The 14,819-nt window shown below is 45.4% G+C and overlaps 1 protein-coding gene across 1 annotated transcript in view; it reads left to right on the top strand.

Annotated features, from left to right (window-relative positions):
- The window catches only part of ARMC2 (armadillo repeat containing 2), a 109,890-nt gene that overhangs the window by 15,198 nt on the left and 79,873 nt on the right, over window positions 1-14,819 (top strand). The window contains exons 4-5 of the mRNA XM_059401162.1: window positions 2,814-2,985; window positions 11,578-11,785. Coding sequence (XP_059257145.1) covers window positions 2,814-2,985; window positions 11,578-11,785 — 380 coding nt within the window. The remainder of the gene's footprint in view (window positions 1-2,813; window positions 2,986-11,577; window positions 11,786-14,819) is intronic.

The raw sequence follows: 14,819 nt of genomic DNA on the forward strand, positions 1-14,819 counted from the left end.
ACTTTTCAATCTTTGTTTCAAGATTCAAGGTACCTGCAGAGTACAGGCTTTCTGAGATAAGAAAATCTCACATCTACATTTAATACTGACATTATCCATATATATTTAATCTTTCTTAACTATAACTAAAGCACTTATTTTCCTGTTTATACTCTTAACATTTTTGTTACTATTAGCTTCATGGGCCAAATCACATTCTTTTGAATATTTTGCAACAAGTTAGGGAGACTAGAAGTAAAGGGACTATTAAGTAAATATAGCATAATTTATGCAGACAAGTGAGTGTTGTCTCCCTTGGAAGAGACCCCTCTGAATTCAAAATCTTTTCCACAGCAAGGTTGTGTCAGAGGCTAGGGTCTTGGCTTTCTTTTTTTTTCTTCCCTTTTTTGAGATTTTATTTATTTATTTGAGAGAGAGGAAGCAGGAGTGGTGGGGGGTGGGGCCCGAAGGGGCAGAGGGAGAGCAGGAAGCAGGCTCCCTGCTGAGCAAGGAGCCAATGCAGGACTCCATCCCAGAGCCCTGGGAACGTAACCTGAGCTGAAGGCAGAGGTTCAAGTGACTGAGCCACCCAGATGCCTTTAAAGGGCTTGGCCTTTTTGAAGCTTGGAAGAAAATCTGGCAAATATAGTGTTCAGGGGAGCTAGCCTTTCTCCAGCCTCCGTAACTGAAGTTGTTGGTATGTCAATGTCCCTGCTAGATGGTGCCAGTCTCCACTTGAGAGCAGGGCAAGCTCAGAGAAGTAAGTGGCCTGGCCACAGTCACATAACTAGGAAATGGATTATACTCCAGTGTGGTTTGATCTCAGGGTGATTTACTCTTTCCTTGTATTAGACTGATTATTTTATTTTCCCTTTTTCTGTGTTTAGAAAAAAATGTGTCTCTAAAGTCATGAAGCTAATTTTTTTCCTGCCTGGTTGATGGATTGATTTTGGATGTAAATGAACAAGAGGACACAAAAAATATTTTGAAAACTATTATCATTATTGAAGTAAACAACTTCTTGGAAGGAGAACTCTAATATGTTCTAAGTTCTATTAATGTATTGAGAAATTGAGTGTTTGAAATTGAGTGTCATATACAATACATAACCTCACCCATTTTTCCAGAGCATCTGGCTTCAGTTTCAATCAGATTTCTAAAAAGTACACTGATTCACCTATTAGAATGACAGTCACTCTGTTCATATATTACATAAGTGACTTTAGGAACTTCAAGTCGATTGTTTTGGGCTAGAGAGCTAAAAGCACCTGCTGCCATAACACTACTCTTTCATAAACAGATAATCATGTTAAAGTTAGAGGGTGGAAGGGTGGATCACTAAGCAACCCCCAAAGTGGGAGTTTAGGTCCCTGCGAGGTTCTGGCCCTGGGTTAGAGGCTACCGCCATCTGGAAGTGAGACTACTAGATGCTCTGGTGGCAAAATGCCCAGTGTTTTGGTGCTGGTATGTTTTAAAGTCTTTAAGGAATTGGAATATTTGCCAGTAATGTTCCTTTTCTAAGGGTATCAGCCTGGAATTCTTGAGATGTGGAAAAATAAAACGTTTTTAAAAAGGTTTTATTTATTTGAGAGAGAGAAAGAGAGCACAAACAGGGTTGAGGGGCACAGGGAGAGGGAGAAGCAGATTCCCTGCTGAGCAGGGGGCCCGACGTGGGACTTGATCCCAGGACCCTGGGATCTTGACCTGAGCTGAAGGCAGACGCTCAACCAACTAAGCCACCCAGGTGCCCCAAAACATTTTTTAAAGATTTTATTTATTCATTTGAGAGAGTGAGAGGGAGTACATGCACATGAGTGGGGGAAGGGGCAGAGAGAGTGGGAGAGAGACCAGCAGACTGGGCACGGAGTAGAACATAGGGCTTCACACAGGGCTCCACACGGGGCTCAATCCCAGGACCCTGGGATCAAGACCTGAGCTGAAGTCAGGCCCTTAACCAACTGAGCCACCCAGGTGCCCCGAAAATAAAACATTTTTGTATTGTAAGTCCAAAACATCTTCTTGTTCTTTTTTTTTATTATTAAGATTTTATTTATTTATTTGAGGGAGAATAAGTGAGAGAGAGCATGCGAGAGAAGGTCAGAGGGAGAAGCAGACTCCCCAAAGAGCTGGGAGCCCGATGTGGGACTCCATCCTGGAAGTCTGGGATCATGACCTGAGCCGAAGGCCCTTGTTCAACCAACTGAGCCAGCCACCCAGGCACCCCGGCTTCTTGTTCTTATGTTTTAGACTTTATAATCTAAATTATTCAAGAATTTTTATATTCTTGAAAAAGTAGTTTTGCGGAGTACAAAATATGTAACGATAGTACTTGGTGTACATAGGTGCTCAGTAACTGCTTTCTGAGCTGGCAAGAACACAAAAATTTACAAACCATTTTGATCATATTTTATCAAATGTTACAGTCTCGTACAGATATCTGTTTCTGAGCATGGGTAAGTTGTTTTTTCAAACATGCTAAGCATGGTAATAGAGTATTTAAAATAGAATATTTAAAATGTTTTTATATTTGACAAAAACTATATATACTATATTAAATACGAATATGACAGAAACTATATATAATATATAACATATACATAATGTGATATATATGTGTGTGTGTATATATGTATATATGTATACCACATGTCACATTAAGTCAAATGGGCCAGGGAGGTGTAGAATTGGGTGGCCAGAACGAGGCCAAGCGAAGCAGTGAGCCCTGTGCTCATCCAGAAGTATCAATACCAGCGCCGGGGGGTGGTGGGGTAGGGGGGTGAGTTTTCTTTGAGACACGGAAATGCTCACTAATCATTTGAAAAATCTCTTTCCAGAAACCGAAAGCTCCGGCATCTCCCACCACGGAGGAGGATCCTTGCCTTGCCTTTCCCAAGCCCCCAGTGGACCCAGCGAAGATCAGAAGACTAAGCAGTGCCCGGGCTCGCTTATTCAGGGCGGCCTCCCAGGGGGCCCTGCTGCCGGACAGAACCCTGCCTCCTGCTGAGTGTAAGGCTGGGTCACTTCCTTTGAAATCTGGGGGGCGGGCATGTTTTTTTCAATGGGCACACAAAAGCTATTTTTACATGATTTTTTTTTTTTCAAACCCTACAGGATTTTTACATTAATGAACCCTTAGAGAATATTGTTATTCACCAGGTTATTCACCAATATTGTTATTCACCAGGTTATTGTTATAACCTGGTTAAGAAACAGGGTTCATATATTTTTCCGGGCATTTAAGAAGAATACCTAAATGGCCAGTTTTGTTTTGTTTTAAAAAGTTACTTGGTAGGAAAAGAATATTAGGGTAAGTGTTTAATAACGAGGAGGTTCACCTGAGTTGGAAATAAATGATTTTTAAATCAGAGTTCAAACAGTTGTTAATTTCATTAGGCACATTTAAGATTCATACGATGTGCACTGAGCTGAGGTCTTTGAAAATACCTTTCCAATCCCATGGGACGGTGAAGCTAAAGTTGGATGGGGCCTTCCTAGTTCTTTTCCACAGAATGGCTAGTAGATTTCTAAACCTGGAAACAAAGAAGCTACAAACCTCAAGTTCTAAGGTGTGCCCCAACCTTTGGAATCACCCCTGCCAGAGTATACTAAGAGTTTTTCAAATTCTACGGGAAATGACCCATTAGTGAGATGGCAATCAATTTAGTGGATCACCAGCATTTAAAAAAAAATGAAGTAGAATAGAATGGAGAACATCAGGGCAAATCGCAGACAATAAGCTAAGTATTGCTTCAAGGAGGCCTACTATAGTCATGTACATGCGTACTCAGGGTCGCATTACAAATTTGTTACATATTTATATTCAACTATATTGTGACTTTATTATTATTCTATGTAGTCATAACGTTGGAAAACCGCTTTACCAGGGGCTGACCACCCCTGCTCTCCTTCACTCAATAAGGCTTGAGGAAGAAGGCTAGGTTTACAGATGTAGAGAGGAGATTATCTGAAGACGGATCCCAAAAGTTCCAAGTCACTGCCCAAGGATCCTACTTGCTTGACATAAAAGCATTTTCCTTTAATTAGTCACTAACGTTTAAATGTAGAAGACCTCATGGAAGAATCCAGATTCACAACCTCTTCTGGGAAACTGGAAGACCTGGCAACACTGGGCCCCCGTTCCGGGGAGCACCCACCCCCGTTAGCCCAGAGTACAAGCCACGGCTCCCCATGTCTCCCCAGCCTGCTTTCCTCATTTCCTGACCCCTCCGATCCCTCGTGAACCCTGACATCGCCGAGGAGGTAGAATCAAGAAGGAAGGAAGAGACAAAGAGGCAAGACAGGGTGTGCAGATCACACCATTACGGTGCTGTGCTGTCGCAGGATGTGTGATCAGGCAACTTGCTTTACCCCAGGTGTCCCAGTGTGTTTCTTTTCTGTCAGGCAATCAGATATTAACTGAGCCCCTTCTAAGTGCAATCAGATACTAACTGAGCCCCTTCTAAGTGCCAGACCGCACCCTCGGCCCACAGGGTCCTGCTCTCAAACAGCTTGTGAGGTTTGTAAACAGTAAGTAGGAAAACAAGGAAATAAGATAATTTGGGTCCTGATAAGGATGGTGAGGAAGATAAGTGAGATAATGGGCTGGAGAATGTCCACGGCAGGAGTACTGTGTGTGAGATCCGGTGGCACTAGAATGTGTCCTTGAGGAGGTGGCCCTGAGTTGAAATGTGACCAGTGAGAAGAAGGTGGCCATGGTGAAAGCTGAGGACAACGAGCCCAGGAGGGACCTGGAGGCTCAGAGACAGGAGGAGGGTCACTCAGGTGGTGGAGGACCCGAGGCCATTGTGGCTGGAAGATGGTTTACCCTGGGGACATGGAGGGAGCCACCACCCCAATGGGCCAGGCAGGGGCAAATGGCCCACACTCTGTGCTGCTTGCCCTGAAAAGCCAGCGCAGGGTTTAAGGAAGGGACAGACCTCCTCTGACTTCAGTTTCTCAGCTCTAGCTGCACTTAGAATCCCCTGAGGAGCTTTTCAAATGGGCCCTCCCTGGGGACCCCGTCAGACTGAAGACATCAGAGAGGAGTGGGGATTACAGGACCAAAGTCCTTGTCATTATGAGGGGCACAGGATCTGGAGCCCGGGGTTGGGAGTGAGGTCAGACCTCGCTAGGAACTCCTTAGAAACGGGGGTGGCAGGGCTGGTGTGAGGGTAGTGTCGCTCACTAGATGTTTTGCTTCTGAGCCTGGATGCCGCCTAGGCATTTTGTGCATTTAACTCTTGGTAGCTCTCAGGTGAGCGCCCTGAGGCTCACGGAGCTGTTCGGGTGTCTGTGCGGGTGACTGAGGGATTGAGGCTTCCCCCACCATCCTCACCATCTCTGCTTCCCTCGGGGCTTTGCGCCTCCCCTTCTGTGCCCCCACTCCCTGGCTGTTGTCTGCACACCCACTGTGGCTGCCATTTCCCAGCGCTGAGACCGTCCTCATGCTCCCCGAAGGGCCAGAAGCATGTCTTTGTTGCCATTCTTGTTGCCCTGTTCGCAGGTGTCCAGGGCTCCTCATCCCCGAGGTCCAGGTCGAAGTCGGGGTCAGCACTCATGAGACAATGACAGTAAAAAGTCATTGTCATTTTAAAAGCACACATTGCCCCATTAAAACCAATATACTCAGGGTGCCTGGGGATGGCTGGTGGGTTAAGCCTCTGCCTTCGGCTCAGGTCATGATCTCAGTGTCCTGGGATCGAGCCCCACATCGGGCTCTCTGCTCAGCGGGGAGCCTGCTTCCTCCTCTCTCTGACTGCCTCTCTGCCTGCTTGTGATCTCAGTCTGTCAAATAAATAAATAAAATCTTGAAATATATATATATATTCTAAGACTCCAGCCTCAGCACCATTGTCATTCGTGCAGGGGCCTCCTGGGCTTGGTATTGGAGTCTGTGCTGTCTAGCGAAGATGCCTTTCGGTGGGGGACTGAGGCTCTCAAGGCAGCTGAGCGGGGAGACAGAGGGTGTGTGCCTGCCTTTCGCATGAAGTCATTTGTAGCTGACTCTGGCACAGGCAGGGAGAGGGGTGTGGTGGCAGGTTGGGAATTTCTGACTGAAGAAAAGGAAAGGGAAAGGGACGCGTGTGGCCGTCTTCGGAGGCCCCGCAGTGTAATTGCTGTGTGTTCACGTGGGCCTCTTGGCTGGAGGTGGCAGTGTGACTAACCCCGCCCAGTTGCTGGAGCCGGACAGAGGCCACAGGGCCGTCTCCCCCTTCTCACCATCCCTGTCCTCTTGGCCTTCGCCAAGCCCTCAACAGGCTCCCGAAATGGGCTTCCGAAGCGTCTCCTGGCTCTGCACGTTCTTTTGCCACCATTGCCGCACCGCTGTCGGCCCCCCTCACCGTGCCTGGTCTCCTGGCGTCCCTGTCTTGCTCCGCCCTCCGCGCACCGAGGACCACGCTCCCTGGGAGCAGCCAGAAGAGCCGGGAGAAACCAAGCTGCCAACCGCACGCGCCCGTGAGCGGCGGCCTCATCCCTTCATCCCAGTGGGCCGTGAACAACGATTATTGCGCGCCATATGGGGCAAGGGGGCAGGAGGCAAGTAAAAATCAGATTGCATCATCCTCTTGCTGAAAACCCTTTGGAGGGCTCCCTGTGTCTGAAGGAGTGTTTGCCGAACTGAGTCCCAGCTGTCCCTTGGACGAGGGGTCCAGTGCTCAGATCGGTCTGCCTGCTTCCTCCCTCTCGTGGAGAGCCCCAGAGCACATGGGCCTAGCTGAGGGTCGGTAAAGATGCCCATTTCATCTTACTTCAACCCAGCATTTTATTTATTCATTCATTCATTATTCATTTATTCATTTATTGATTTCCATGTAAATATTTACTATGCAGTGGCTAAGGGTGGGCAATGTGGTCAGTATTTTTTTAAATTCAAATTTATTTTTTCAGTGTTCCAAGATTCACTGTTTATGCACCACACCCCGGGCTCCACGCAATACGTGCCCTCCTTAATACCCACCACCAGGCTCACCCAACCCCTCACTTCCCTCCCCTTGAAAACCCTCATTTGTTTCTGAGAGTCCACAGTCTCTCCTGGTTCGTCTCCCCCTCCGATTTCCTCCAATGCACTTTTCCTTTCCTTCTCCTAATGTCCTCCATGTTATTCCTTACACTCCACAAGTAAGTGAAGCCATATGATAATTGACTCTCTCTGCTTGGCTTATTTCACTCAGCATAATCTCCTCCAGTCCTGTCCATGTGGATACAAAAGTCGGGTATTCATCCTTTCTGATGGAGGTATACCATTGCATTGTATATATGGACCATATCTTCTTTATCCAGGAAAAAAGACAGTCTTTTTAATATATGGTGCTGGGAAAATTGGACAGCTATGTATGGAGGAATGAAACTCGACCATTCTCTTACACCATACACAAAGAGAAACTCGAAATGGATAAAAGACCTCAACATGAGGCAGGAATCTGTCAAAGTCTAGAGGAGAACATAAGCAGTAACCTCTTCGACATCGGCCACAGCAACTTTTTTCAAAACATGTCTCCAAAGGCAAAGGAAACAAAAGCAAAAATGAACTTTTGGGACTTCATCAAGATCAAAAGCTTCTGCACAGCAAAAAGAATAGTCAACAAAACAAAGAGGCAACCCACGGAATGGGAGAAGATATTCGCACATGACACTCCAGACAAAAGGCTGATATCCAAGATCTATAAAGAACTCAAGCTCAACACACAAAAAATAGATAATCACATCAAAAAATGGTCAGAAGACTTGAAAAGACACTTCTCTAAAGAAGACATACAAATGGCTAATAGACAATGAAAAAATGTTCATCATCATTAGCCATCAGGGAGATTCAAATCAAAACCACATTATACCTGTTAGAATGGCCAAAATGAACAAGACAGTAAACAACAAGTGTTGGAGAGGATGTGGAGAAAGGGGAACCCTCTTACACTGTTGGTGGGAATGCAAGTTGGTGCAGCCACTTTGGAAAACAGTGGGAAATTCCTCAAAAAGTTAAAAATAGAGCTTCCCTATGACTCTGCAATTGCACTACTGGGTATTTACCCCCAAGATACAGATGTAGTGAAAAGAAGGACCATCTGTACCCCAATGTTAATAGCAGCAATGGCCATAGTCGCCAAACTGTGGAAAGAGCCATGATACCCTTCAAACCTAGCATTTTACAAATGTCCTTGACGGGGGAATCTGTGTTTTGAAGAATGCAGTTTGGGAAATACTGACCTAGCAGAAGAGCTGGCACACTTTTTCTGTGAAGAGCCAAAGAGTAAATATTTCAGACCAAATGGGCCATATAGTCTCTGTTCAACCTATTCAACTGTCCTACAACTCTGTTGTAGTGGGAAAGCAAGATAGACCGATTGATAGGCCCCAAAACTTGAAGTTCTTCTCAGTTTCACATGTTTTAGAATAGTGTTCTCCCTTGAGTTCTTCCCAGCCATTGAAATATGTAAAAACCATTCCTAACTCGCAGGCTATACAAAAACAAGGGGCAGGCTAGATTCAGTGGATGGTTTGCTGACTCCTGCTGGAGGGGATGAAGTCCCTACTCCTCTGCATGCACAGCTCTCTGGCGATCTGGCCCCAGACTAACATTCCAGGCCCTTCTCTTGACTCTCCTTTGCCTCCTGCCCACAGCCTGGGCACTTGCAGTTCCCCGGACCTATCCTGCTACTTCAAGCCTCTTGCAAAATCGGCTCTATCATTTGCTGGACCCAGTGCAAAATGAGAATGCAGAGCTCTTTGTTCAAAAATTATTGAGAATTCCAAGATGGCAACAGCAAAGCATTCAACCAAATGCCGGGCCCTTCTAAGTAAGGGACCCAGCTTGACTGTACAGCTTATATACACACAAAGCTAGCTCTGACTCCAGACTTTTGTTCCTTTTTCTCAGAACTCCTTTTGGCCTCCTGTTAATCCTTCAGAATACTTCTCAGGCTCTGCCTCCTCTATGAATCCTTCCCTGACCAGTCCCAACCCTTCGGGACTCTCTTGTTCTCTCTACTGCCCTTACCTGGCCCTGGGCCACACTGTATGACATTTCTCTCTTTAACACTTCTGCGTCTCTGTCTCCCCTATTAGACTCAGCAACTTCAATAGGAAAAGAGGATTTCTTTTACTGGTAGCCTGAGAACCTAAAACGGGGACTGGTATATGGTCAGTGCCAAAGCAGTATCTGTGAAATGGAACTGTTTCCGCATGGTAGCCCTGCTTGTTGTAGACTTTTGAAGTTTAACCCATGATCCATTACGAAATTAGTACAGTGTGCTACGGACGTTTACCAGGAACACAAAGGGCATTGGTACTCATGCTCAGTTTTATTGTGGACCTCCATCGGGGGAGTCAGAGGGAGCCCAGGGCAGCTCCTCACTGCAGTAATAACTGACAGGCTCCCTTCAGTAGACTGTGAAGTCAGAGGGACAGCAGCAACTCCGCCCCTGAGTATGGGTCCACTTACCCCCTACAGCAGCAGCTCTGCATGGCTGGGATTCCCTGCTTCTCCCCCACTGTTAGACCGCTAGCCCCCAGAACAGCACCCAACACAGGGCAGCGAGTACCTAATAACTATTCCTGGAGTAAACGAATGAAGGAAAACAATGCTAAAATGTAGGAATAGGCTAAAACTGCATTACTTAAGACAAAATCTGGGCTTTGTAATTCAGTAGTCAAGGTATTTAAGGCAGCGTGGTGCCACAGAGAGAGCCCTGAACCAGAATTTGGGATTCTGGGGTTTCCTTAGTAATACTGACAATAACTTCTATGTTTGTAATAAATCACTTTACTAGACCATATCAGTTCATTCTTAGCACATCCCTAAGAGGTGGGAACCACTGAGGAAGGTGAGAGAAAAGTTGAGTGACCTGCCCGCTTCACTCAGCCAGAACTTGACCCTAAATCTGATGGAATGCAAAGCCCACGCTCTTCAAGCTGTATGGTCCCAGCCTGCCCTGAACTTGCTCTGTGAACTTAGACTGGTCATGTAACACTCAGGTTTTCAGTTTTCTCATCTGAAAAATTAAGTTTAGACTAGGCCATCTTGAAGGTTCCTTTCAGCTTTAAAACTCATTGTTTCGAAAGCAGGGAGCTTAGTCGGAGTGGACTAAGTGGTTTTGTTGGTTTTTATTGGTTTGTTCAAGTGCAAAAAAGGAAACTTTGAGTTGCCCTGGAGAAGCTTGCAAAGCAGTATTTTCTCCCTACATTCCCCTTTGAAAAAAAATTTTTTTAAAAAGATTTTATTTATTCATTTGAGAGAGAGAGAGAGAGAGAACAAGCAGAGGGAGGGACAGTGGCAGAGAGAGAAGCAGGCTCTCTGCTGAGCGGGGAGCCTGAGGTGGGGCTTCATCCCAGGACCCCAGGATCATGACCTGAGCTGAAGGCAGATGCATAACTGACTGTGCCACTCAGGCACCCCTGAAAAAAAAACATTTTATCAGAGACTCAAGTGTGCTAGCAGCATCACAAATGAGCTATTCCTAATGGCCACTGGCTGATAAAGAAAGAGTGTTGTATCATAGGTCTAAGAATCTGCAGTCATACACACAATAGTTGTTTAGTTTAGAGACTGGACTTCTGTTTGCAACTATTATCCTCTTAGTCCTCTTTAGAAAGACTTAGAAGCCAATGCCTTCCTCTTCCTACCAGCTGGCAGTGGTGTCTAGGTCCTCCCCGATCTGGGTGCTGTCCCTCTGATCAGCTCTCTTCCTCTTCTCCCTCACATACTCCGCTCCTGTTGCGTCTTGAGCATGCCAGGCGCACTCCTGCCTTAAGAGTGCCCTTCCCTCTGCAGGGAATTCTGTCCCTTGTCAACCAGTGGCTAGATGCCTCACCTCCACTGCTTACCATGTCCACCCTCTTCAAAACTGCTGTCTACCCCCATCCCCAACCCTCTTTAATTTTCTCCATTTTTCTACTTTTGCTTTATTTCCATAGTACTTATTATATTATATCTTGGACCTCATTTATTGTGGTATATTATTTATTATCTGTTTATGCCTATTAGGATATAAGCCTACAAAGTCAGGGATCTTTGTTTCATCAATGATACCTCCCAAGTATCTAGACCAGTGTCTAGTCACTCAGTACTTTTTTTTTTTTTTTAAGATTTTATTTATTTATTTTAGAGAGGTGGAGGGAGGGAGAGAGAGACAATCCCAAGCAGGCTCTACACCCAGCATGGAACCCCCGATGTGGGGCTTGAGCCCATGACCCACGACCTGAGCCGAAAGCAAGCGTCAGACACTTAACCGACTGAGTCACCAGATGCCGTAGCACTCAGTATTTTTTGAATGAAAAGTTGTTAACATGATCAAATTCAGGAAAAGGAGTCATTGTTCTGGGACGCAGAAGTATTTCTGTGGACTGGGTTAGTCATAAACCTCCATTCAAGTTCATGTAGACTCTGAGAGAGCAGAGAGAAGATCCCATTCATCTTAATGAATCAATGCTGCCAAGCCTGAAGTAGTGGGAAGGTCTTGTAGATTTTGGCAACACAATTCCAGACTAGATTATAAGTAATATAAAAAATTTTAAATTGTATAAATTCTTAGATTGAGAAAAATATTGAAAGAATGATTCCAAAAATCAGAAACACTTTGACCAAACATCTCCTTGATTCTACAGCAAAGACGACGGTGGAACCCGAGGAAACAGTTGTGATGGGGGACCCTATGGTGAAAATAAACGGGATTTATTTAACAGAATCAAGAGCTGTTGGCCGCTTAAAGAGTCACCCACTTCAGCTAACTTATGATGGAGGCTTCAGTGAAATCAAGAAGCAAGAAATGCTCAAAGGGACAACCACCTTGCCATCTCATCTCAGAAGTGGAGGGTCAGTATTCTTTTGATTTAGTTTTCTGTTTAGGATAAACTGTGTCCTATACTAGTTTGTTTCCTAATCTTATGTAGATGATTGATTTGCATCTTCCCTCTTATACAAATACATTTTTAAGTTAATGACGCATGAATAGGAAAGATTTTTTTTCTCATGGCTAAATGGAGTTGGTGTTACATCATTCCCTATTTACTCCTCAGGAAAACATTTATTCATACCCACCGAACGCTGCGTTGATGGGCCTGTCAGAGTAGTCTTTGCTTTAGTTAGGCTGTTCGGCCAGCCCTCGAGTGATGAGTGATTGCTCTGTTTGTGGGTTATTTGGGATTCCTGGCTGGCCTGGAATCTCACATTCCCTTCCTTGGATTAGTTCAAGCTGTTAATTCCACCAAAGAGTAGACACTTTCCTTTTTCCCATGTAGAAACTTGGATTCAAATACTTATTTGGCAAACAGGTAAATAGTTAAAACAGGAGAATCCCGTACCTTTCTCTTGTCCGTGATATCCCTCTCCTAATCCCTCACAAAATTAATTATTGGGAATTACTTTATTTCATACCATGTTCCTAGACAGGGCTTTCTAGGGCTTCCACTAGAAAATTGAGGAACAATTTTCTTACCATAGTAAGATTTGTGGAGAAATGTTCACTGTACGGACCATATGAATTCTCCGGTCCCCTCTCTCGCCCCCCACCACCCCCGCCCTGTGTTTTCCTAAAGAAGTCTCTCGAATGAAGGGGAACTGGGGTGGAGGATGGGAGTAGAGAGGGCAGCCTCTGTTCTCTAGCCCCAGGCCAATAACGAGGCTAAGATATGCAGAAGGTCTTGGACTCGCCTGGGTCATTCAGTTAAAGTTATTTTTCTAGGACTTTCCATTGGGTCATTGTGGACAACTGCCCCGTTCCGCTTTGCCTAATAAGATTAAATTCCATGAGCCATTTTAAGACCGAGGACTTGTTGCCCTCACTTTTGATTTTGGGTCTGACTTTGGCTCGGAACACACGCCGTGTGCTTAAAACTTTTCCCGGAACCGGCTGCTTGGCAGCTGGTTAGCTTAGCTGAACTGACCTTGTCTGCAGACGCAGCCCGAAGAGTGTCACACACACGGAATTCATATCAGGCAACCTACTTGTCCTGGTCATGTTGCTTTGCATTCAGAACATTTTTTAAATTAAAGGAAAAATGAAATAACTCCTTAAGTGGAAGAGAATGACTTCAAATTGGGACTCTGGGAGCTGAGCACAAAACATCAGACTGGCCATTGCAACCGATCTTTTCCAGTTGGTGACTAAGAATGGGCTGCAGGCCTCAGAGCTTAAACATAAAAGACCACGGGAGAGCTTGAGTTTCTTCAGCGCTGAAGTGAAAAAGAAACATTTATCTTGCTGCACCCATCCTTACAGTAATTAAAGTTGACTAGGAAAAAACCAGACAAGAGCCGTTTTATTTTATTTTATTTTTTTCCTGCAAACCTTCAGATGTTGCAGAATAATCTGGCAAGCCAGAGGTCATTCTGTCTTCCTTTGCTGGGATCAGGGAGGGCATTTTCAGTTGCATATTTTATCCCACCAACAGCAAAGGAGAAATCAGTTAGGGACTGGAAGCCCTTCTTCCTGACTGTCCCAAATTATGAGGCATTGGCGGCCCTCATTGTTTTCCTTCTGTTCGGTGAGGATGGCTTTTGCGTCGTGTAATGACTGTGTCTGAGTCGAGTTTGCAAGGCACCCTGGCGAGTTTAACTTCCAATTACATGTCTGCTTTATGAGTCTTTACCTCCTTGAATCACGGATGGAGTTTGGTTGACGGGGTGCCAAAAAAACAGTTTATACAGTAGGATTAAAACAAACCAGAAAATGGAAACTATTAGCAATTCTGTCATTAATTACATTTGTGAATCAATCTGGGACACTTGATAATTGTTTCTCGTAAACATTTAAGTGAAGAATTCCAAGAAATTATCTTTGCTATGCAGTGGAGTAGTCCCAGTTTTGATGCCAAAGCCTTACTCAATTAACATTTTTCCGTCTTTAATCCCTAATGTGGTAAATGACGACTCTTGTCAGTGAGCCCCGCTGGCGGGGTGGGGGGTAGGAGGGGTAGGGAATGCAAGAACTAGAAAAGGAGGAGGCTTGAGAGGACACTGGCTGGAGGAGGAGCACAAGCGGGTCTTGGAAAGAGGAAAGAGGAAGTGAGGACCAGCGCCCCGCCCCCCTCGTGCAGGGGAAAGTGGAAGTGAGGACGAGCGCCCCGCCCCGCTGGTGCTGGGTCCTAACCCACTTGCTTAATGTGGGGGATGTGACCACCTTCACGCTGCCTGCTTCTGGGCTGGGTAGAGAAGGGAGCGGTCTATTCCAGCGAAGTAGCTTTGATTTGTACCCCCTTAATTTAGAGTATGGATAGCTCAGACCCAGGATGGACTGGAGTTTCACTTTATGCTGGTCGTGATGGAAAAAGGATTTGCTGGGCCGCCTGGGTGGCTCAGTGGTTTGGGCTGCTGCCTTCGGCTCGGGTCATGATCTCAGGGTCCTGGGATCGAGCCCCTCATCGGGCTCCCTGCTCCGCAGGAAGCCTGCTTCCCTCTCTCTCTCTCTCTCTCTCTCTCTGCCTGCCTCTCTGCCTACTTGTGATCTCTGTCTGTCAAATAAATAAATAAAATCTTTAAAAAAAAAAAAGAAAAGAAAAGAAAAAGGATTTGCTAAGCAAGCTAGCATCATAAAAGAGATCTTGGAGGACTATGTAACTTTCCCAAAGAGAATATACTCTGAAGAACTTACCCAGCTGTCATCTTCAAACAGTCTTGCACCTCCGACACTCTCGCTGTGTCCGGTTAAGGGCCCATCTAAGCTTTGGCCGGCTTGCTCCTTAGGGACACTCCATTTTCTCTTACTTTGTGTTGCCATGTGGATTGAAAACAATAAAGCTTCCATTAGAATATGAATGTGTATATATGTCTATCCACCTAGCCATTCATCCATCCAGTGGTTCAATCTGATGAACCCCTTGGTATTCCTGCTTCAAAACCTTCTAAGGCT

Source organism: Mustela nigripes, chromosome 5 (assembly GCF_022355385.1).
Source record: "Mustela nigripes isolate SB6536 chromosome 5, MUSNIG.SB6536, whole genome shotgun sequence".
Classification (NCBI taxonomy): domain Eukaryota; kingdom Metazoa; phylum Chordata; class Mammalia; order Carnivora; family Mustelidae; genus Mustela; species Mustela nigripes.